The sequence below is a fragment of the Lithobates pipiens genome, unplaced genomic scaffold (genome assembly GCF_037356315.1).
Source record: "Lithobates pipiens isolate NorthernLeopardFrog02 unplaced genomic scaffold, aLitPip1_a1.2 Scaffold_8, whole genome shotgun sequence".
Classification (NCBI taxonomy): Eukaryota; Metazoa; Chordata; class Amphibia; order Anura; family Ranidae; genus Lithobates; species Lithobates pipiens.
Window position 1 is genome coordinate 269,765,063 of NW_027507903.1, and position 24,721 is coordinate 269,789,783.

Consider the following 24,721-nt stretch of genomic DNA (forward strand, 5'->3'; position numbering starts at 1 on the left):
GATTTCCTGGGAAGCTGATGAATTTTGTTTTTGTGGGCTAAATCCCCCTTAAGTTCTGTACCATAATCAAAAGGTTCTGGCATGCATTTAAGGGGGCATTCTATGCATTTTTTTCATACTTATTGTAGGATGTGCTACAGGAAAAAGTGATAGTTAGAAAGAAAAAATAAGATAAAGTTTAAATTGCCAGCTAAGGAAATTTTATTGCTGGCTTCTAAAAAAAAAAAAAAAAAACACACACACAGACCCATTTAAAGGTCCCCAAAAATACATAGCACAGAACACAGATCTGTGAAGAGGTCTGTGTGCTGTCTTTTGTTATGAAGCCAACAATAAAATGTAATTTGCTGACAATTTAAAAAGCCTTTTTCTTTGTACATTTTACTGCTGATGCAGTACTTTCTTTACATCACAGAGACGAGTCCCTTCACACGTAGGATTAAGGCACCCCCAAGCATGTTATTTAAAGGACATTGGACATGTTTAATATTCCACTCTAAGCATTTAATAAAACACTGCTCCTGGCTGAATAAACGTTTGTTTAAATAGTATTTTTTTATTTTCTTTGCATTGGTACATGTTCTCTGGCCAGTGCTCACCCCATACTATTTTTGACACCCCCTTGAGTGTTAGCCCAAAAATAGGCATTTTATATTTCACAAATTTGGCTCCTATTGATTTAAATGGGGTTCAGGTTTAACGTCCAACTTCTTTGAAGTTCACTGAATACTGCTCAAACCAAACCCAAGGCAGTTTGTCTCATCCCTACCCATGACCACTTCAACCACAAGTGACTTATTTTGTTCATGAATGTCACATAAACATAGTTGCAAAAACCATGTGTGACTGTAATACAATATACATCAGATACTATAACATCTTGGATTTTAGTTTTACATTTATTACAATATATCAAATTTTTGGTGTAACAGTATATACATTTTTAATATATAATTTTTTAAGGCTTATTGCTTTCTCATTAGTCATAGACACACAAGTGTATTTATGGATGTTGAGAAATAAAATAACTAAATGACACATTAAGATTCATTTTTGATACAACATAGAAATCATGGCACATTTGGGATCAAAAGTAAAAAGACATTGTACAAGTTCAATATTATGCACCACAAGTCAAGTATAAATCTGAATAATGTCACACTTGAAAGGATTTATTATACCGACTGATCCACCTTTGCAAGAAAAATGTTAATTTTTCCCTAAAATGTATTTTGGAAATGGAAACATTCAATAAAAAAAAATGAAATTGATATAACCATATGAAGTCTATAAGTGAATATGTGTAGCTTAAATATATGCATTCCACAATTTGCTGAAGAGTTGTGAAGTTCTTTGGAACCGAAACAGTGTAGGATAATGTGACATTGAGTAAATATGGATTGTGTCTTCAGTGCATAGAGTGCTTTGGGGCAAAGTTGTAAAGAGGACTTGCCACGCTGTATCCATGTTTAATTCCACTGACAAGAACAGTCCAGTGGCTCCTGTATGACGTACATCACTTCAGTCCCATTTCCTGAGCAGTAGAGTGGCACTGTCAGATTCTGTACACCATTTTCCCGACAGCACTTACAGAATCGTATATGGCTATCAATGTTTACATTAAAGATTGTAGCTGACGGACACTTTCCATCACAGGAAGCCACGGTGATCTGTTGAATATAAAAAAATATGGATAGAATCGAAATGTGCCATATATAGAAAAACTGTCACAATATATCACAATAGTTCTACATTTATATATATATATATATATATATATATATATATATATATATATATATATATATATATACAGTGGTGTGAAAAAGTGTTTGCCCCCTTCCTCATTTCCTGTTCCTTTGCATGTTTGTCACACTTAAGTGTTTCGGAACATCAAACCAATTTAAACAATAGTCAAGGACAACACAAGTAAACACAAAATGCAATTTGTAAATGAAGGTGTTTATTATTAAAGGTGAAAAAAAAACCAAACCATCATGGCCCTGTGTGAAAAAGTGATTGCCCCCTAAACCTAATAACTGGTTGGGCCACCCTTAGCAGCAACAACTGCAACCAAGCGTTTGCGATAACGTGCAATGAGGCTTTTACAGCGTCCTTTAGGAATTTTGGCCCACTCATCTTTGCAGAATTGTCCTAATTCAGTTACATTAGAGGGTTTTCGAGCATGAACGGCCTTTTTAAGGTCATACCACAACATCTCAATAGGATTCAGGTCAGGACTTTGGCTAGGCCACTCCAAAGTCTTCATTTTGTTTTTCTTCAGCCATTCAGTGGTGGACTTGCTGGTGTGTTTAGGATCATTGTCCTGCTGCAGAACCCAAGTTCGTTTCAGCTTGAGTACACGAACAGATGGTCGGACATTCTCCTTCAGGATCTCTTGGTAGACAGCAGAATTCATAGTTCCTTTTATGACGGCAAGTCTTCCAGGTCCTGAAGCAGCAAAACAGTCCCAGACCATCACACTACCACCACCATATTTTACTGTTGGTATAATGTTCTTTTTATGAAATGCAGTGTTCCTTCTACGCCAGATATACTTGGACACACACCTTCCAAAGAGTTCCACTTTTGTCTCATCGGTCCACAGAATGTTGTCCCAAAAGTCTTGGGGATCATCAAGATGTGTTGTGGAGAAATTGAGACGAGCTTTGATGTTCTTTTTGCTCAGCAGTGGTTTTCTCCTTGGAACTCTGCCATGCAGGCCATTTTTGCCCAGTCTTTTCCTGATGGTGGAGGCATGAACGCTGACCTTAACTGAGGCAAGTGAGGCCTGCAGTTCCTTGGACGTTGTTGTGGGGTCTTTTGTGACCTCTTGGATGAGTCGTCGCTGCGCTCTTGGGGTAATTTTGGGCGGCTGGCCACTCCTGGGAAGGTTCACCACTGTTCCATGTCTTCGCCATTTGTGGATAATGGCTCTCACTGTGGTTCGCTGGATTCCCAAAGCTTTGGAAATGGCTTTATAACCCTTTCCAGACTGATAGATCTCAATTACTTTCTTTCTCAATTGTTCCTGAATTTCTTTGGGTCTCGGCATGATGTGTAGCTTTTAAGGATCTTCTGGTGGACCTTACTGTGTCAAGCAGCTCCTATTTAAGTGATGCCTTGATTGTGAACAGGTGTGGCAATAATCAGGCCTGGGTGTGGCTAGAGAAATTGAACTCAGGTGTGGACAACCACAGTTATAGTATGTTTTAACAAGGGGGGCAATCACTTTTTCACACAGGGCCATGATGGTTTGGATTTTTTTTCACCTTTAATAATAAACACCTTCATTTACAAATTGCATTTTGTGTTTACTTGTGTTGTCCTTGACTATTGTTTAAATTGGTTTGATGTTCCGAAACACTTAAGTGTGACAAACATGCAAAGGAACAGGAAATGAGGAAGGGGGCAAACACTTTTTCACACCACTGTATATATATATATATATATATATATATATATATACAGCCCCTGCAACCATCTTATGCAAATACTAAACATAACCTATGGTTAATAACTGCACTATGCTAAGTATGTACCCTTGCTCCCCATGGAACAATACTTTGGTCTGGTGATCACTCATGCACTGAAAACATTGCATTGCTGGAGATCAGGGAAGTAAGCACATGCTTCCCAGAGTCTACGGAAAAGGTTTTTCTAACCAGGCAGTGGAGACATAAACAAAGGCACTAAAGAGTATCTGGTACACATCCGGATCTGGGAGGGGTTTGTGCTATCACTACACACTATAGAAACATTTTTTACACTAAACTTCTTTACAAAATAGAGATGCAGTGGCCTAAAACATGTGTTTCAATATTGAAAAAATATTTGCATTCTCAACTTAAAATTTTTAGGCATAGCAGACAGCTTTTTTGTAATAGTCTACTTACAGGGGTTTGACTAAAGCAGTCACTTTTCCTTATGGTGGTTCTTATGGCCACTTTTTGGCAGATTTTTTCCTCCTTTGTGCCTGAAAAGCATAGGACGCATTACACTTTGCAGTACATACATAAGATACGGTTTGCTAATATTACACTAGTGATAAAAGGTTATAATTTCTTTTGTTACAGTAAATAAACATGTTTGTTAAAAAACACAAAAAAACATACTCTTTTATGCCATCTGCCCCTTTGTTTACTTGTTCTTTTCTTTCTCTCTTATTTACAAATTGCAATTTCACATAGTGGTTAAAATATTCCAGCATCACCTGTATATGCATAGCTACTACTGCTTCATGTCTTCTATAATACACACATCAAGCCATGCCTTGTATGCACCCTTAAAGCTTGTCACTGTGAACTATGCCCTATTTTGAGAAAATTCTAAATGTTAAAAAAACTGCAGTGAAGATGTATTAAAGCACACCTCAGGATAGTTGGTCAGGTAGCCATGAGCCAAACTTAAGCAGAATTTCAGGCATAACCATGCATAATTGGGTCATCTATTCAGTATGTTTATGCCTATAAATGCGGAGGATAAAGCACAACCAAAGACCTCCAGTGACAGGTTTTATCAAGGGCATAATAGTGATTGGATATGTTCTTAGTCCTTTCCATTTAATCGTTCTGCCAAAGACTAGGTGGACACTGGTGTCTGTTGACTACTTATATAAGTATGTATATTTTTGCTGCATCAGGCTGATATCAACCAAACCAAGCAACACATGTGGCTGGCCTAAAGTGCACCTGTGCCTAGACTATGGACAGTAAACATTTACATATTCTTAACAAGCAGTAAAAGAGCTTTAAAACAATCATCCTAGACCTCTTTAGTGGCTTGTATTGTGAAATAATATATTCTTAACGATTCTCAATGATCACTACAAACACACTAAAGTTGGGTTTTAAAAAAAAAAAATACAAGCTGTTCAGAATACTAAATAGTTTAGTAGGTTCACAATAAGGTTACTGAAATGTAGTTTGACAAATTTCCACTGTCATTACATTTTCTGTAAAACTGCAAAATGTTCAGTGAAAAAACGATGAGCAATTAAAAAAAAACTAACTTGATTTTAGACAGACATGTAGGAGCTGTAATTGAAGACTTGATTTTTGACCCTGACTTCCCTAGAGTCACTAACCTGGACAAGCAAATAAGGAAAGTGTGTACAGTTTAAATTCCCATTCTGCATGCTTTCAGCAACTTACTAGCAGAGAGATGGTAGCCAAGGAAGCTGAATTTTTAAATAGCAGTCCCCTAATTTCCCCTAAGTTCCATTTAAAGCAGACCAATATCATAGCTTTATAAAATATATTTAATATATTTTGAAAAAAATGTCAGGATGAATGTATAGACTATGGATAATAACTGTAATCTTTCACCATATACTTTCAGTGGAAATTTTGATCATTTACAGTTAGTTATCAGTATATTCTTAAAAAAAACAAAGTAGACTATTCTATAAAATCCTTACAAGACTATCCTTATCCATGCTCTATAAAACTGTCTCTGGCTATATGAGTTCATATTCTATAAACCTGTACCTGACTGTACCTGTTCATGTTTTAAAAACCTGAACATGGCTATCCTAATTTATATTCATGAACCTGCATATGACTATCCCAGTTCATGTTCTATAAACCTAAACCTGTCAATCCCAGTTTACATTCATAAACATGCACCTGACTATAATAGATGCTGTTCTTTAAACCTCTACCTGGTTATCCTAGCTCATATGCTAGAAACCTGTTCTGGATACACTAGTTCATGTTTTACAAATAGATCAAACTATTCAGGCACATGGACTATGTGTGGGAACAGCTCAAAGGGGCGTACAGCAGGTTGAGCTGTAAATGTCCTTAAAGTCCATGATGAAAAGGAAGCATATACACAAAGGGCATATGGTGTGAGGCACTGGAGGCTGCTGTCCTCAAAGTTGAGCTAGCTCTGTATGACTACAAGATAGAAGAAGGGGGGGAAGTACCACCTAAGTGCAGCATTAAACCATATGATTTATTATCAAAGGTTAAAAACACTCACAAGAATAAAATAGTAAACACACTTATCATATAGTGTAGTATTATTCGCTACTTGTCTCTGTCCTGCAGGAGTCGTCTGGGGTCCGGGCCACTAGAGATTGTGGAAGTAGGGATGGACACCTGATCATCTCTAGCCACCTCTTCCTCTCCTGGTGACGTCACATCCGCTGGTGCATTCCACGCTGGTCGCGTGGACTTCCTTGTTTCCAACATGGTGTCCATCCCTCCCCCCATGATCTCAAGTGGTCTGAACCCCAGGTGGTTCCCACAGGACACAAGCAAGTAGTGGATAATACTTATACGTTAAGCATGTTTACTATTTTATTCTTGTGAGTGTTTTTAACCTTTGACAATAGATCCGATAGTTTAATGCTGCCCCCCTCTTCTTTCATGTTTTACAAATGTGTTCCTGGCTTTAATACTTTTTGCTTATAAATCAGTGCCCAGTTATCCTAGCTCATGCAACCAACTAGCTCAGATTCTTTAACCTGTACTGACTATCCTAGCTCGTGTTGTATAAAAGAATTACCTGATTATCCAATATTTTGTTCTTTAAACCTGTATAAGTCTACCCTAAATCATGTTGGGTAAACCTTTAGGGCACTTTCATACTGAGGCACGTTTTAAGTTTTAGCTGCGCTTTACCATCGTTTTAGTGGCGCTTTTTGGCCACCTAGGGGCCAAATATGGGTTAAAAGTGGTGGCAAAGTGCTGCTGCTGCGGCGATTTAGAGTCGCTTTGGTGGCACTGCCCATTGATTTCAATGGGCAGGGGCGATTTAAGAGTGGTGCATACACCGCTCCTAAAGCATCTCAAAGATGCTGCTTGCAGGACTTTTATTTAATGTCCCACAAGCACACCGCTCCATTGTGAAAGCACTCTGGCTTTCACGCTGAAGTGATGGGTGAGGAGCTTTACCGGCGATTTGCAGCCGCTATTTTTTGTGATATAGTGCCTGTAAAGCGCCTCAGTGTGAAAGTAGCCTTACTTAACTATCCTAGTTCACTAAACCTGTCAATCCTAGCTCATTTTCATCAAATCTGTACTCAACTATTTTAGATCATTCATGTTTTGTAACCCAGTACTTGATTATCCTAGTTTATGTTTATTAAATATTTACCTGACTATGCTAACATATGTATAATAAAACCAAACGCAAAAATGTAATATATTGCAGCTTACCAATACCTTAATGTGGTGGCTGCATTAGCTTTTTTTTTAACCTAAAAAGTGTCAGTGTCACAGTGTTGAGACAAGCTATTTAACATTGACAGGGGTCCTTACATTTTTTTTTTATTTATCTAAAACTTTTATCCCAAAAGGAAAATAATGTTTGATATAACTGCTTAAAAAGTGTTAGCTGGAGCTTAAATTCTTATTCACGTCCACCTAAATCTGCTGGTACATCCAACACTACTTCTCCATAAACTGACACCTTTAAACCTGCGAGCCCTTGTAATTCCGACGGATTAATTCCGGAAGAGGTCCAGAAGTGATGTTGCATACACACGGTTGGACAAAGTTGTCGGAAAATCCGATTGTACATAACGTGATGATGTTATTTCGTTACGACGGGACTACGTTCAGGCTAGTAGCCAATAGCTTTGGTCTAGGAATTTGATCTGAGCATGCATGGCACTTTGTCTGTCGGAGTAGGCTACACATGATCGGAGTATGTCCGATCGCATCATTTTGTCGGAAAATTCCACCGGCAAGTTGGAAAAGTTGGTCCGTCGGATATTCCGACGGAAACAGTCCGATGGAGACCACACACAGTTGGAATATCCGACAAAACAGTCCGATAGGACACATTCCGTCTGAATCTCCGACCGTGTGTACAAGGGCCAACAGACTATCCTAAAGCATGTGCACTGAACCTGTACCTCACTATCCTGGATCATGTTCAATAAACCTGTACCTTACTATCTTATGTTCTCTAAACCTCTACCTGGCTACTCATTGCAGCACTTAAAAAGCACACCATTTAAAGAACTGCAACAACTATGATTAGAAAATGTCATTTGAAGGATAGGTTCAGCAACAATTGATAAAATGACATATTTAAACAAAAGCCTACATGGAGTATTTACTTTTCTGGGAATAGATACAAAACTCACAAATGCTTTTAATAGCAGCTATTTTCTAGTTTAATTGTATATGTTTGTACCTAGTCCCTAAATGATATATATTGATTAGGCTTTGTTTGCTTGTACAAAGTAATGCTTGTTCAATGCCTCCTTCATGAATTCCATGAATGAAGTCGATGACTCACTGTTTTTTTTTTACCACTTCTAATTAGTACAGTGGGTGGAAAGTTCATATCGTTCAGGTCGTTCACAGGGCAGGTTTGCAGGCCAATACATACCAAAATACCATGTGTAGTGATGCACAGAGCAAGGTTAATGAAATTTAATGTTGTTGTTTTTTTTTTTGTGTGTTTTTTTTTTAAATTATACACATTCCTTAATTTTTTACGGAGATTAAAATATAAAAGTAAAAAAAGAGACATAATCTAATAAAAGGCAAATCATTGTGTTACATTTATATCTCAATAAAGGAAAATAAATTATTAATTAAGTAGGTCATCGCAGATATTAGAGTTTCTCTGAACTTTTGAGATTTTTTTTTTACAATTACTGTACATTCAAAGAATTTCTGGGGAATATAGATGGACATTATAGATGATATGAGAAGTAAGAAAAGAATAACAGAAACTTTTTCTTACTACATTGATGCAGATCATATTTACACCTATAAACTGATTTGAAGATGGTAGAATGTTAACTCACTATTACAGAAAAATGTAAAGGTGAGTTAACACCATACACCTTTCCCACTCCCCTCCTGTTCCCTGATGTACTTACCTCCAGGGTTGCTGAGCTGTCAGTGCCCACGCAACCTGTCCAAGGATTTGAAATCCCTGCTATTTTCCCTCTTCTCTGTGCAGCATTCATGGGATGAAACAGAGCATTGCTCTGAAATGGTGGTGACCAATCAGCATCATTCTAATCCATCCCAAAAGAGGAATAAAAGCGGAGATTTCAAATCTCTGAACCGCTGAACTGGCTGCTTGGGCACTGACACCTCAGAATCCCCAAAGGTAAGTAAGGATCACAGGCTAACTAGCAACAAACAACACGTTCTGATTTATAATCTTTATGTAATACTTTAGAACACACAGGTCTTCTTTCAAGGCAGGCACATATTTAATTCACATAAATTCAAGACATGTTTGGAACAAACAGCTTGTTTATAAATCTATTAAGAGTCTCAAACATTAAAAACATTCAACATTGGGTAATTATTTAATTTCAAGTGTCTGTTGAAATGCCTGCAAGAATTAAATAGGAAATAAAATATCGAATTCAAAAGATACAAAGACATCTTCAGATATGTTCAGGATCATTTACTAAAGCAGAAGAGACTTTTTACTAGGCAAAGTGCAGATTCACTTAACGTTACTCTGCTGTTACAGTAAAATAATGAAAACACAAGCACCCTACAAAGAAGAGTAGGTATGACATAACTGGGAACAATGGGTGAATGGCTGTACACTCTGGAAGGATGCCAAAAAATCTTATTGTAGTAATCAACAAATAAAAGCACATACAGCAAAGCGAGCACCAGGAGATAAAAAAGTTAACTTGTTTCATGCAGATAACAGTGCTTAATCATGACACGGTGTTATGATTAAGCGTTGTTATCTACATGAAAGTGTTAATATTTTTATCTCCCATTGCTCGCTGTGCGGTATATGCTTTAATTTGTTGATCACTACAATAAAGAAATTGACATCCTTCCGTAGTGTGCAGCCATTCACACATTTTTCCCTGTTGATCTCGGAGGTGAGCCAGGCGGGCACCTCAGCTTTGGAAGCTACACTAGACTTGCAGCACTCACACCTTGAGCGGTGTTTCCTCATCATTGGACCAATGACATAACTGCCTATGGTAGGAACCACAGCACTTATCAAGGGACCAAGAATCTGACATGATGGATATTTATGGTGTCCCTAGCTCTTCAAGAGACTGAACATTGGACTCACTGCCCTAAAATTACTGACAGTCAAAACCCAATTTTATTTTACTGAAAGATAACATACTATTCATGTGAAAAGAAACAATATGGTATTTTGTACATCTTGACTTTACAGTTACTAGCGAACTTTTGGGAATGTTTGGAGAATTATACTACTAGCTTGGTATGCGGGTAAATTCTCTTTGACTTCTGTAATATGATCATCAAACAACATGCATTAATAAGTAAAAAACATGATCGTTTTGATTTGGTGGTGAGTCAATGTTTGCAGCAAACATCCATAAAGTAGTATTTGGGTTTGTGATTGTGGTTACCAACCCTTTAAATTTGTATAAAATTTGACAGTACTTCTTTAGGCAAAAAGTATAAAGCTTAAGGCACGTACCACTATAAAATCAGTCATTACAGTTAGTAACGTACAGTAAAACGCATGAAATAATAATAGTACCTGGTTCACAATTTATTTTAGCAGTAGGAACTATGGGGGTAATGGTAAAGGGTAATACACCCATTCCAGAACCTGGCAGAATTGTTAGGGATATAAGATTTTTGTACAAATTAAACATTTTGACACAAATAACATGTTCATTAATTCTTACACTGCCAAGTGTTTATTTATGATTATTTATATATTCGTATATCAAGTAAAGTTCATAATACAGTTTTTTGAAGGTCAAAGAATCACACCAGAAGTTCCTGACTTACATTCAAAGCCAAGCTAATAAATAAAACTTAATTTTTTGTTTTTTTTGCAAAGTGCTTATGGCAAGGTAAGAATTAAATACATGAACTCACTCTGCATGCATTTAATGAAAGCTTTATTGTTTCTTGCCCAATACAACCCTTACAGCTGCTGCAAACCCACATTCTTACGTGTGATGGCCTACCCACCGAGCACATGCTTTTAGTTATTATTTGAATAAGCTGTTAAAGTAGCATGTTACAAAGACATATTTAGGTATGAAAGTAGTTTTTCTTCTGAAGTATAACCTTGCCTTTCTAAAGTTTAAAATGCCAGCATTTTATTTATTGGCAGTGCATTTATAGCTTGGAACTACAGCAATTGCTAAGGATTTAAGCAATAATCGGATCTGCTAACTAAATGTACTGATGTCTAAATATAGGAATAAAGGGGTGGTATTTACTAAAGGAGTACAAGTTTCAATTAGCCAAGGGAACCTGTGTTAAAGTGTATCTAAATCCAAGAACAGGAATGAAATGTAGACAGCTTAATAGTTCTTAGATATTTTAGCTACATTTGTATTCTTTTTATTTTTAGCTGGTGATCCTGCTAGTGATGCACTAAGGCAACAACAGCACACTGTATTGCCTTCATGGTGGAGCACAGTTGTAACATTAGGCTGCTCACTCCTGATTTGAACTATAGAACACCTAATGTTCTGTATTTCACAGTGGTGGACAGGGCTGAAAACACTGCTTTAGATAAGACTGCAGAGTATGCATGAGCATGTGAGCTCACTGTATTTCTGTCAGGATCAACAGTGGGTTTAGCTTTTTCTTTTTCTTTTTTTTGTAACTTAATGAGCAGATATAACAAAATACTTTCAAAGATATATATGACAGACCAAAAGTGAGCATACAGTTTAACAAAAGTTCATTGATAGGGTTTACATACACTTTAACTTTGAACGTTCAAACATTTGCAGGGAAATTACCATTTAAAAAGGGATTTTCTTTGCATCTAATTGTATGAACTTGAATACAGCTTTACTGAACTAAGTAAAAATGTAGTACTACTTTAGTAAATGAACCCAACTAAATGAAAACAAATGTGATACTGTATATGATTTACAATGTTTTTAAATGTGAACAATAATTGTCTACATTAAGAACATTCTAAAAGCTTTATACTATGTGATGTAATGGTATTCAGACTTGGGTTTGTATAGGTCAATATTTTGTTTTGATAGTTTAAACAAATTATTTCCTGAGCAAACAATAAATGCAAAAGCCTAAAATCAATTATTTCATATAAAACAGCATTTATTTATTCACAACATCGCCAGTATGGTGGACTTCCATAAAAGTGAAGTAGGTCCATAATGAAGTTAAAGCTAAAAAAAAAAAAAATCACCACAAAAAGAAGAAAATAAATTTAAAATAGAATCTTGTTAGTAAGATAATAGGTTATCTAAAAATGTCCATCTATGAAAAATGAGATGAGCATTTTATTTGAATAATCATTACAGTTAAAATGTCTAATTAAATTATTTGCTATATCTATTTTCGCCACTGTTTCAGGATTAGTTCTACATATCTGTCTGATTTTCTTGTATTCTCAATGTCAAAGAGATTTTTTAGCACTCACCACAGTTTAACATCACTGAATCCTTGCTTCACTCTTATAGAATTAACCCTACATATGCCAATTATAGCCAGACTGTACAAGTCAAGGGGATTGATTTACTAAAAGAAAATAAGTTGTTGCAAGGAAATTCTCCCTCACCTTAGTGAATGAGGTGAAGCTCTTCTGACTTCCATCATCCAATCATGTGCAAAAAAAATTGTTGTTTTTTCGTTCTCTGCATGTGACTGGGTATTCTTTGCAAAGTGAATTTCCATCACATTCACTAAACTAAGGAAAAATTCCCTGGCAAAGCAAACAGCCTGTTTGTCTTTAGTAAATTATATTATTATACAGTGCCTTGCGAAAGTATTCGGCCCCCTTGAACTTTTCAACCTTTTGCCACATTTCAGGCTTCAAACATAAAGATATAAAATTTTTATTTTTTGTGAAGAATCACCAACAAGTGGGACACAATTGTGAAGTGGAACGAAATCTATTGGATTTTTGAAACTTTTTTAACTAATAAAAAAATGAAAAGTGGGGCGTGCAAAATTATTCGGCCCCCTTGCATTAATACTTTGTAGAGCCACCTTTTGCTGCAATTACAGCTGCAAGTCGCTTGGGGTATGTCTCTATCAGTTTTGCACATCGAGAGACTGAAATTCTTTCCCATTCTTCCTTGCAAAACAGCTCGAGCTCAGTGAGGTTGGATGGAGAGCGTTTGTGAACAGCAGTTTTCAGTTCTTTCCACAGATTCTCGATTGGATTCAGGTCTGGACTTTGACTTGGCCATTCTAACACCTGGATACGTTTATTTGTGAACCATTCCTTTGTAGATTTTGCTGTATGTTTGGGATCATTGTCTTGTTGGAAGATAAATCTCCGTCCCAGTTTCAGGTCTTTTGCAGACTCCAACAGGTTTTCATCCAGAATGGTCCTGTATTTGGCTGCATCCATCGTCCCCTCAATTTTAACCATCTTCCCTGTCCCTGCTGAAGAAAAGCAGGCCCAAACCATGATGCTGCCACCACCATGTTTGACAGTGGGGATGGTGTGTTGAGGGTGATGAGCTGTGTTGCATTTACGCCAAACATATCATTTTGCATTGTGGGCAAAAAGTTAGATTTTGGTTTCATCTGACCAGAGCACCTTCTTCCACATGTTTGGTGTGTCTCCCAGGTGGCTTGTGGCAAACTTTAGACGAGACTTTTTATGGATATCTTTGAGAAATGGCTTTCTTCTTGCCACTCTTCCATAAAGGCCAGATTTGTGCAGTGTACGACTGATTGTTGTCCTATGGACAGACTCTCCCACCTCAGCTGTAGTTCTCTGCAGTTCATCCAGAGTTATCATGGGCCTCTTGACTGCATCTCTGATCAGTCTTCTCCTTGTCTGAGCTGAAAGTTTAGAGGGACAGCCAGGTCTTGGTAGATTTGCAGTGGTCTGATACTCCTTCCATATCAAAATGATCGCTTGCACAGTGCTCCTTGGGATGTTTAAAGCTTGGGAAATCTTTTTGTATCCAAATCCGGCTTTAAACTTCTCCACAACAGTATTACGGACTTGCCTGGTGTGTTCCTTGGTCTTCATGATGCTCTCTGCGCTTTCAACAGAACCCTGAGACTATCACAGAGCAGGTGCATTTATACAGAGACTTGATTACACACAGGTGGATTCTATTTATCACCATCAGTCATTTAGGACAACATTCGATCATTCAGAGATCCTAGCTGAACTTCTGGAGTGAGTTTGCTGCACTGAAAGTAAAGGGGCCGAATAATTTTGTACGCACCACTTTTCAGTTTTTTATTTGCTAAAAAAGTTTAAAATATCCAATAGATTTCTTTCCACTTCACAATTGTGTCCCACTTGTTGGTGATTCTTCACAAAAAATTAAAATTTTATATCTTTATGTTTGAAGCCTGAAATGTGCCAAAAGGTTGAAAAGTTCAAGGGGGCCGAATACTTTCGCAAGGCACTGTATATTATTAATAACATACAGTCCGTAATATGTGGCTCTAACTGCATAGATGGCTCACACTAAGTGTGTGGTACTCTATATTTGCAGGTTCACATTTGACCCTGTTGTATGCTACAAGTCGATACCCATTGACTTGAATGGGAAATTATATTTGTCATAAGCAGAGTTTGAGATCAGGAAATAGGATGTCAGATATTTTACACCCTATTATATGTTTGTTAACTTCCAAAGAATAGATATTGCCTGCCATATGCTAATACTAGTGTATCTTAGACCTTGGTTTTACAATATTTTACATTTCAGATTAATCAAATCATTTTTTGAGATTCTAAATTAATAATATGTTATATTACTTATGTGATATTTTTCAGGGAGGACTTTAAGGGTTTATTTACACAAAAGCTAGGTGCACTCTACTTCCTTCCAGCTCTTGTGTTTCAAATCTCTTGCTCCAGGAACAACGGTAATGCAAGGAGTTTCTTTGTAGAGTTCCATTACCAAGGATGGGTGCTACAGCCAGGAAAGGTCTGTAGGATACTTCATTCATTGAATGTGTGCAGGAAATAAAAACACTCATGCCTACTGAGGGGTTAAAATGTTTAGTTGTTAGTGTTTGAGGAGCTCTTCATGGGTATTTGAAATGTGCAACCCTTTTTATGTCTATGTGTACTGGCTATTATTTGAATGTCCTATAGAAAATAAGTTGAAGCTTCTATATTATTGGAGTACAGAAAATTCTCAAACATGTTTTACACATTTAATGTGTATTTGATACTCTTTTATTATATTTGTTTTTGACACATTAAAGTTATACTCCAGAATGATGAGGAAGTTAAATCATTCACCAAGTAGTCAGCCATGAAAAAAAGCAGGGCCTGTGAGTTTTAGTGGTTAAAGAAGGACAACTTGATTGGGGCGGCCAGTGCATGCTTCTCCCTTCCTTATGACCCAGCAGGTGAGTTAAATGAACCAGAGCTCTCCAAAACAAAGCAGAAACTAGCATAGAATGCAGCTTAGTGCACTTACATATCTTGCAGCAGCCATCGTTATATGTCTGAACAGATCCACCATTCTAAAAGAAAATGAAAATACAAATCAAAAAATAATGTGCTCAACATTTTTCAGTCACCAAATCTGTGACTCCACAAAGGTTAAGCTGGATAAACACAATACAATTTTCTTTAGATTTTTTTCCTTTAGATTTACCAAAATCATATAAAATAAGGTCAAGCCTAAACACTATAAATTTTAATGCAATCAGGCAGGGCCTCACACTACATAGTTGAAGGTAAATCTAAAGGAAATCTAACAACAAAAGTTGTATAGTGTGTATCCAGCTTTAGTCTAGATTGATAATAATCTTGATTAAAACCTACTTTGCCAGCAAATAGACAAATGTATCTAGACATCTCTATAGCTTATTTTGCTTAATGATGGTGAATTAATTACAACTTTCTAAATTACAACTGAACCGGCGCTCAATCAGTCAGTCTCAACACATGCTATTAATACAATGCTATTGTTTGAAATTGATATCAACAAACAAAAAATAAATAAATACAACTCATTTTTAAGAACCCAGGAGGCTCCAAGCTTCAAATTTCACCTTTAAAGGTGTTGAATGGACCAGTCTACAGTTCATCACAGGGGCCTATACCTGCCCATGGTCCTGAAAGACCAAGGAGCTTAGGTTGCAGTGATACACAAAAGCAGAGCGCATCTCTTACCCTTGGAATAATAAACAATAACATAAAATTTCAAATGCATGAGGGCCACATATGTGAGTGAGCCTTCTTCATTACTATCCTGCTGGAGCATAAAGCTGTTGAACCATCATAGTTATCCACCTGCCGGGTGGCATCTGCCGATCATCGATAAAACACACAGAACTGAGATCTGCAGATCTGCTAAGCAAGGCAGATCTCCATTCTGATGGGGGGAGAAACGGATTGTGTGTTCCTAAAAAGCAGGGGCAAAATCCATCTCTTCCCTTAGTAAAAGCACCTAACACAATACATAAAAACACTGGCTAGGGACGGTGGTACCCTTTGATCGCCCTAGATTTTTTACCCCTTCCAAGCCAGTGTCATGAATACAGTGACTGTGCATATTTTTAGCATTAATCACTGTATTAGTGTCACGGGTTACTGCAGTGTCAAAAGTATAAGTTAGTGTCCGAGTGTCCGACACAATGTTGGAGTCCCACAATAAGTCACTGATCGCCACCATTACTGGTACAAAAAAAAATAAAAAATGTAAATTCCATAAATATATCCCATAGTTTGTAGACACTATACTGTTTGTGTAAACAAATCAATATATGCTTATTGGGATTTTTTTTTACCAAAAACAGAATACATATTGGCCTAAATGTATGAAAAATTTGATTTCTTAAATATTTTTATTGAGTATGTTTTAGGACAGAAAGTAAAAAATATAGTATTTTTTTTTAAATTGTCAGTCTCTATTTGTGGGAAAAAAATTACACATTTTATTTGGGTACAGCATTGCATGACTGCACAATTGTCAGTTAAAATAATGCAGTGCCGTTTCACAAAAAGCTAATCAGTTAAGTATGATGCTAAAGCTGCACTATTATGGCAAGTCAGCTCTGCCAGCCTTTGACCACATATGGGGGGTTATTTACGAAAGGAAAATCCACTTTGCACTGCAAGTGCAAACTACAAGTGCAAAGTGCACTTGGAAGTGCAGTCGCTGTAGATCCAAGGGGGACATGCATGGAAAATAAAAAACAGCATTTTAGCTTGCACATGATCAGATAATAAAATCAGCAGAGCTTCCCCTCATTTCAGCTCTATGCCTCAGATTTACAATGACTGCACTTCCAAGTGCACTTTCAGTGCAATTTCAAGTACACTTTGCACTTGTAGTTTGCACTTGTGATAAGTGCATTTGCCTTTCATAAATACCCCCCATGGCATTTCTAAAAACAAATTCTGGACTACTGCAGGAACACAGCAGGGTCAATTTGTAAAGGCTACTTAGAGCATAGAGTTGCCTGTGCATAACTGTGTGGTGGATACAAAAACAGATTCAGCACTTTTGGGAATCATCAAATGCAGAACAGGCTTTTCAGCGATACTTTACAAATATGTTTATTACAATCAAAATATCCCTTTAAAAAAAAGTTTAAAAAGCATAAAATATACATATATTGTTGTTACTACATAGCTACACTATCTGTTTAATTGTATTAGTAAATCATGAAAGCATTTATCTCTGACAACACAAACCTTTAGACATTCACTGTCATTAAAAGGAGGGCAGACAACGCTAGAACCCAGTATCATGGCACCTACTGTAGTCTTTGTGCACTCGTACTTGGTGCAGTTAGAAATCCATGAGTTGCCCACCTGAAAAGCAAATCACTCTTTGTAAAAGACATTTAGTTGCTTCTGAAAGAAAGTTAAAATATTAGAAGGTTTCGAAAAACTATGTAGAGGATGTGATGAAAGTATAGTCCAGGGGTCATTTTGCCATGCCAAAATAATCATCAAAATATATAACAAAATAGTAATGGGAGTTTAGTGATGATAATTAGACATATAAAAGCAGAAAGAATATCCCATATAAAAAAAAAAAAATATTTATTACAAATGATTCATTAAAAAGACATTAACATATATTTACAATCTCATGATATACATGTTGTCCATAGCATCCATAGTATATTTTGACAAATATATGTGGACACTTTGGGCATCTCATGAGATTTTAAATCTATGTTAATAATCTTTTTAATAAATCATTTGTAATAATTATATATTTTTTACAAAATATTCTTTCTGGTTTTATATGTCTAATGGTCATCACTAAACTCCTGTTACTATTTTGTTATATGTGTTGGTGAAGTTAAAACATCACTACACATATGCAAAAACTCCATTTAGGTCAAAATCAAAACAATATCAAGCTGATTTGTGTATATCAGGATATTGAATCTGAGCTAAACTGCCTGACCATCATCCAGTCCTAAATTAACCTCCCTGGCGGTACGATTATTTTAGATTTTAGGTGCTAAAAGCGGTACAATTATTTTGCATGAAAATTTGGTGTTTTATATTGTAGTGCTGTAATTCTTAGGAATAACTCACTTAAATCTGTTCAAACCAGAGTCTAGCAGACATCCTGGTATGATAAAGTTTTAAAAATGAAATCATAAATTATAATATAATAAATAACTATAAATAATTATACCAAATAATAATATAACAATAATAAAAAATATTCAATAATGTAATCAAATCAAAAACACTGAAATTTGCTCAGTTGCAGAATTGTCACTGTCATTACTTTTCAATATTTGATGACGGATCTCCCCACAAATCGCTATCCCTCAATTCTGCGAGTGATTCCAATTTATTATCGCTGTTTTCTAGCTGGTCTAAAATCACTTTTGATGTAAAGGGACAGTTTTGGTTGCTATGGAAATCTCCAGTTTCCAGGCATAAAGAACAGTTTTTATAATATAAAACTGCATGCAGGACACTGGACAGACCACTAGGGACAAAGGGGGTGTGAAATTATTACATACAGCAATGTAATCTGTAAGATTACATTATACTGTATGTATACTGTGTGTTTCACTTTTTGAATTTGGCGCCGATCTCCGTCCCCATGCGCCGCAACGCTCGCAGGGAACGGAGATCGGCTCCGTGATGAATCGAGCGGAGGACGAGCCACTCGTACAGCGGGGGACATCGCTGGATCCAAGGGAGAAGGTAAGTAAACCTCCTCCTGCATTCAGCGATGCGGTCCCAAGTCTGGCTCAGGGTTACCGCTTTTGGTATAAAACTTCCATCCCGAGCCAGACTCGGGAATACCGCCAGGGGGGTTAATAATGTTTTTTTTTTTAATGTATAGACAATTGTTTAGACAATATTGTATTTAATGTACTATCACAAATAAAATGCCCCCTCCATTACAACCACTGTAGCCCAAATTGCCTTCACTATCATGTGTAGGGGTGACCAAATAAAATGGTTCACTCTCACAAAATAATAATTGATTTAATATAATAAGGGCTAGCCAGGTCTAACATTTAAAGTACAATCCCATCTTCAGTTTAAATCAACTAAACAAATTCCAGGTATGCAAAGTCTTAAGCTTATACAATTTTCTTGTACAACATTCTTTCAGATTTATCAAAACCCAGTTGGAGTAATTTTTTTGGGGGGGCAGCAAACAGTGCAAACAGTTCTCCTTCCCCTCGATGGCTTCTGTCTCCTCCCTCCTCCTTGGTGGCCATTGAGCACTTCTCCTTTGGCCAATCAGCAAACGGGTCTAAGACCCATAATCACTGATTGCCGGAGAGGCGATTCAGTGTGAGAATAGGGAATATTCATTCCCTATTCTTACACACCTGGGTGGGTTTGGAGCGCATTCTCAGCTCCCTGAGCCCATCCTATTTTGAAGCCTATTAGAGCCTCTGGCTCTAATTGGTGCTTCAAAAAACCACCCACCCTGCATTGGAATCCAAGCGGATAGCGTCCTGAAAGGGGCCAGACGCATGGATGGGGGGTGGCAGCGATGGATAGGGGAGGCGGCTCCCATGCGTCCATAATGGATGGGCCGCCCCTGCCAAAACCCATATAATATGGGGTTAAACCTAAACACTTCCAAATTGTATGCAATCAGGCAGGCCATTGCACTACAGAGTTGAAGGCAAATCTAAAGGAATTTTAGAGAAGCTTTAGAGTTTATTTTCTCAACAAATTTGTCATATTCAGAGTAGAAAAGTCTGTCCCCTGCCAGCTTGCTCTTTTTGGGGAAGCAGTGACCTCATTGCAGAAATCTGACACGTTCCTTGCTGAATCAGAGCCAGCACTCTCTAATTTGTGGAGAGCATAGGCTTTGCTAACGAAAGCGCTACTGTGGAAGTCTGACTCAAAAGGGTGTCTTGAATCTCTGCAATGAGAACACTGCTTTTCCACACACAACAAAGTCTCACTCTGAAGCTTCTGCCAGGGAACCCACTTTTGTATTAAGGCCGTGGCTGCTTTAGAAGGAAAACAAACTGACATTGAACACCTTTTGTTTTGATGCACTTGAAATGTTTTTATCTGACAAAAAAAGTGCAGACAAAGCAAGAAAGTGTGTTTTGTGCTGGGTTCACACCATTGCAAATTGGATGTTCCCCGTTCCCTGTGAATTTGCACAGGAGTCCTGTGCGTCTTTTGATCTGTTTCAGGTCTGAATTCAGCCCAAAATTCGGGCTAAAATTGGACCTGAAACGGTGAATCGGGACGCACCGGACCCCTGCTGGGAGCTGCATGCGGCGATGATATGAACCCAGCCTGAAAGTGTGTTTTAAAAAACTTTACTTGTGGCGTGGCAAACAAGTAAGAATGCATGACCACGTGAGAAATTAGGTTCAATGCTTGATGCTTACAATTTGCTTACAGTTTAAAATGTGCCTCTTAATTTTTTTCCTCAGATCAAGGAATCCCTAGATAACATATAGAAATATCACATATATCGATAAAATAGCCCACAGCCAATGGTTTATGGTCTACAAGTTATTCTTAGCTTTCATATGCATGTACTCAAGCGTGTTCATGTAAGTACTATAACATGTTTAGCATATCTATTAGCAAATTCAACACACATTTTTTTTACTTTTAATGGTTCACCCATCCCTTGTTATATATGAATATGACACAGACTGGCCAAAATTCGGACTTCTACTACAATGGAAAAACCAAACAAAGAAGTGTTGCCATTCTGCTATATTTAACAATAATATTTGTATAAATCTGTTACCTTACATAAATGCCCTTTAGCTGATTTAGATATAAATTGTCTATATTAAGTTCAAGCTAAATTAAAACTGACACCGCATTTATTAAGCAAAAGCTGAAAATATTGGTATTTAACAATTGGCTCACCTCAAATATAGTCATTGTTCCATTATCACTGTAGAATGTGCATGAAACATTCTTGCATGATCCACAGCACATCTGATTGTTTGAAGATGGAATATAAGCCTGGTTCTATGAAAGAAATCATATTTAGCAAAGTAAATTGTTACAGAGATCCTTCTCTCACCCTATATGTTATCAAGCATTTATTTTTACCTACAATTATGTGCATTTGTGTAATGTAGACTGCAAAACATCTGAATCCAGACCAAATGCTCCTTCCCAGATTAACATACAGGGATTTACAAAAGGTTAATACTTACACTACTCGAATTAAAAGAGAAATAATGATTTTTCAGTATGTCTGCATTAATTGATGTTTTATATGTTTGCTTGATGTTCAGCGTAAAGCATACTGTTATAGTTGTGTCCATTCTAGTGGGCATACTTTAAGGCCCCCTTTCACATGGGCATTTAGATGATCATCCATTTACATCTGCAATCATCCACAGTCAGTTTTTCAAATAGATCAAAGCCCTATTTTTGTTCCGTTAAAACAATGTAACAGAGGATAAACATATGTAAACCGACAAAAGGTCAGATTTTGCATCTTTTGTATTGATTGTTAGGAGCCGGCACCCGACGGTGTCTTAACAACTAGTGACTCATCTCTGCCTGCTGGCATTCTAACAACCAGTGATCATCAGGATCCCCGCTAAAGCATAAAGTAAACTAAGCAAAAAAAAGCAGACTGAAAGCGAATTGGGGGGGGGGGGGGGTGGCTTGTTGTGTAATGCAGACAAGGAGTGAGGCAGGAGAGGAGAAGAGCAGTGTATACAATGAGGGGGCAGTGTGTACAGACAGGCTCCCTCACTTGAAGGTGCTGATGGCCATTTCTGGCTTTAAATGTAATTGCTGCCTCATTTTTTTTCTTTTCTTTCCTTTTGCAGCGGGTGAATGACAGCTCCTTCTCTAACGCTATACAGGAAAGAAAAAAAAGAGCTAGCAATTACATTAAGGCTAGGTTCACATTGCAGCGATGCGGGAACGCCGCAAATCCGTGGCGGGTTCCCGCATCACATACCTCCCAGCGGCAGTTCACACTGCCCTATGCGAACTGCTGGGAGTGTCAGTGAAACGTTAATGACACCCCCAGATCAGTTCGCATATCGCAGTGCGATCTGCAAACTCGGACAGGAATCGGATCGCATGGTGTGAACACCCATGCGATCCGATTCTGCTGCGGACCAAAAAAAGGGTCCTGTGCGAGTTTGGGCCGTGTGCGATGCAAATTCAGCCATACTATCTGTATGGCTGAACTCGTATCGCACAGAGATCGGATGTGATTTGCACTGCAGTGTGGTGCGAATCACATCCGTTCTCATAAACCACTGCAGTGTGAACCCAGCCTTAAAGCCGTCAATGACAGTCAGCACCGGCAAGTGAGGTAGCCTGTCTGTACACACTGCCCCTCACTCTATACACTGCTCTTCTCCTTTCCTGCCTCTCTCCTTGCACACACAGCCGCTCGCCCCTCTCCCCCATATCACATAGGCAGGGGTCTATTGTAGCATGTAGCAATAAAATCATAAGTTAGAAAAAATACACACACACAGTTAAAAAGTGAGCCTTCCCACCCCCACATATGCAGACAAACATACAATATGCAAACATTGGGGCGTCTACATAAAAAAATGGCAATTGTATTACACATGTTACATATCACCACGCACACCAGGGTGAGATCAATAATTTTAGCACCAGAGCTCATGGGTAATGTTAAACCGATAGGGGCTTTCAAAGCATTGCCTATGGAAAATATAGGGTATTGATGTTTTTCCGCTGTTTCATGGGTGCACACAATTATAATGCTTAACATGTTGTGTATTTACTCAGTGCAACTTCATGTCTTATATTTTACCAAATAAATTGGTAAATTATTGTGTTTGTGTGCCCTAAAACCTTCTCTTCTATAAGGCAATTAGATGGAAATGGACCGTCTGTCCTTCTATTTAGATTCACATTTTTTAATGTACAGAAAATGACATAGTCACAATGTAATCTGATGACTTTTGCCCCGTAGACACACGGTCACACATTCCAATCACAAAATCCATCGGATTTTTTCAGACGGATTTTGGCCAAAACTTGTGTTGCGTACACACGGTCGCACAAAGTTGATGGAAAATCCGATCGTTCTGAACGAGGTGACACCAAACACGTACGTCGGGACTATAAACGGGCCAGTAGCCAATATCTTTTGTCTCTTAGTTTATTCTGAGCATGCGTGGCACTTTGTCCGTCAGAATTTTCCACACACAATCAAAATGTATGCGATCATATTTTGTTGTCAGAAAATTTTAGATCCTGCTCTCAAACATTGTGCGTCGGAAAATCAGACGGAAAAAGTCAGATGGAGCCCACACACTGTCGGATTTTCCGACAACATGATCCGATTGCACATTTTCCATTGGAAAGTCCGACCATGTGTACGGGGCATAACAGTTACAGCATCTAAATGTGGGAGCATTCAAATAAGTAGTGCCAGAGCGTCTGAATCTTGAAAACAAATACTGCTCCCATGAACAAATAAGAACCTTTCTTTGTGTATCTAAAGACTAGTATAGGTGATCAGCTACTTGGAACATACACTGTCCTCCCAGCTTTAAAAACAACAGCTCTGCCAGTTGGTGTAGAATACTTTTTTCAAAGTTCTTTGAGCCCAGGTTCACAGCTGCGGGAATGAAGCTGTGCGAGTTCAGCTGAACTCGCACAATTTCACTACCGCATGTCAGTCCCTATTTTGGCCTGCGATTTCAGAGACATCTGTGCAGGTTTCTACGCAGATGTCAATGTAAATCGCAGCCCAAAATCACGAACAGTAGTACAGAAACTACTTTTTGAAATCGGTGGACAGTGCCATTACCGGCAATTGCCGCTGATTTGACATGCGATTTGACCATCCATGTGATAGGGTAGCAAGTCGTGGGGGCAAGGAAAATTATCTCAGTCTAAAAATGTATGAATACTTACAGCAGCGCATTGTGTTGAACAGTTCACCATTAATATTTCCATGGAATAAAATCCAGTAGTGTGATTTTTTTCATGTAAGCATTCCACTGTGTAGCACATTTCCCCACTCAAATAATGAATCAGTGACTGTCCAGGACGCAACACTGTAACTCCCTGGAATACACACACTTCTTCTTTCTCTAAAAATATAATAATACCATGCCAAACATGAATATTACACTGACTGCAATATTTGACATATTATTTTTTACTTTGACATTTTTATTAGAACGAATGTCATTTTAGGCACAACGATTATTTTCCCCAACAATTTTCAGCATAGCATGCACCCCATCAAGTACAAGTGAGATCATGTCCACTTGTTGGAGTGCATGCTTACACCTAGTTGGACTAAGGTGTATCGGCACGTCTTGTCTTACTTATACATGGTTGTTTTTCTGATGCTGTCTGGCATAATTGAAAGTGAGTGTATCAAACTTTATTTTAATCTTCTAAT

General features: G+C 37.7%; 1 protein-coding gene across 3 annotated transcripts in view; it reads right to left on the minus strand.

Annotated features, from left to right (window-relative positions):
- Window positions 1–880: 880 nt before the first annotated feature.
- Window positions 881–24,721, minus strand: part of OTOGL (otogelin like) — a 253,043-nt gene continuing 229,202 nt past the window's right edge. For 2 of the 3 annotated variants that reach the window (XM_077471955.1, XM_077471957.1), the window contains 7 exons: window positions 24,226–24,404; window positions 21,220–21,324; window positions 17,566–17,685; window positions 15,338–15,383; window positions 10,471–10,542; window positions 3,897–3,976; window positions 881–1,670 (listed from right to left, as the gene is read on the minus strand). In XM_077471955.1, the coding sequence (XP_077328081.1) occupies window positions 1,470–1,670; window positions 3,897–3,976; window positions 10,471–10,542; window positions 15,338–15,383; window positions 17,566–17,685; window positions 21,220–21,324; window positions 24,226–24,404 (803 nt within the window). In that variant the 3' untranslated portion in view covers window positions 881–1,469. The remainder of the gene's footprint in view (window positions 1,671–3,896; window positions 3,977–10,470; window positions 10,543–15,337; window positions 15,384–17,565; window positions 17,686–21,219; window positions 21,325–24,225; window positions 24,405–24,721) is intronic. The other variant, XM_077471956.1, reaches the window with a different exon arrangement.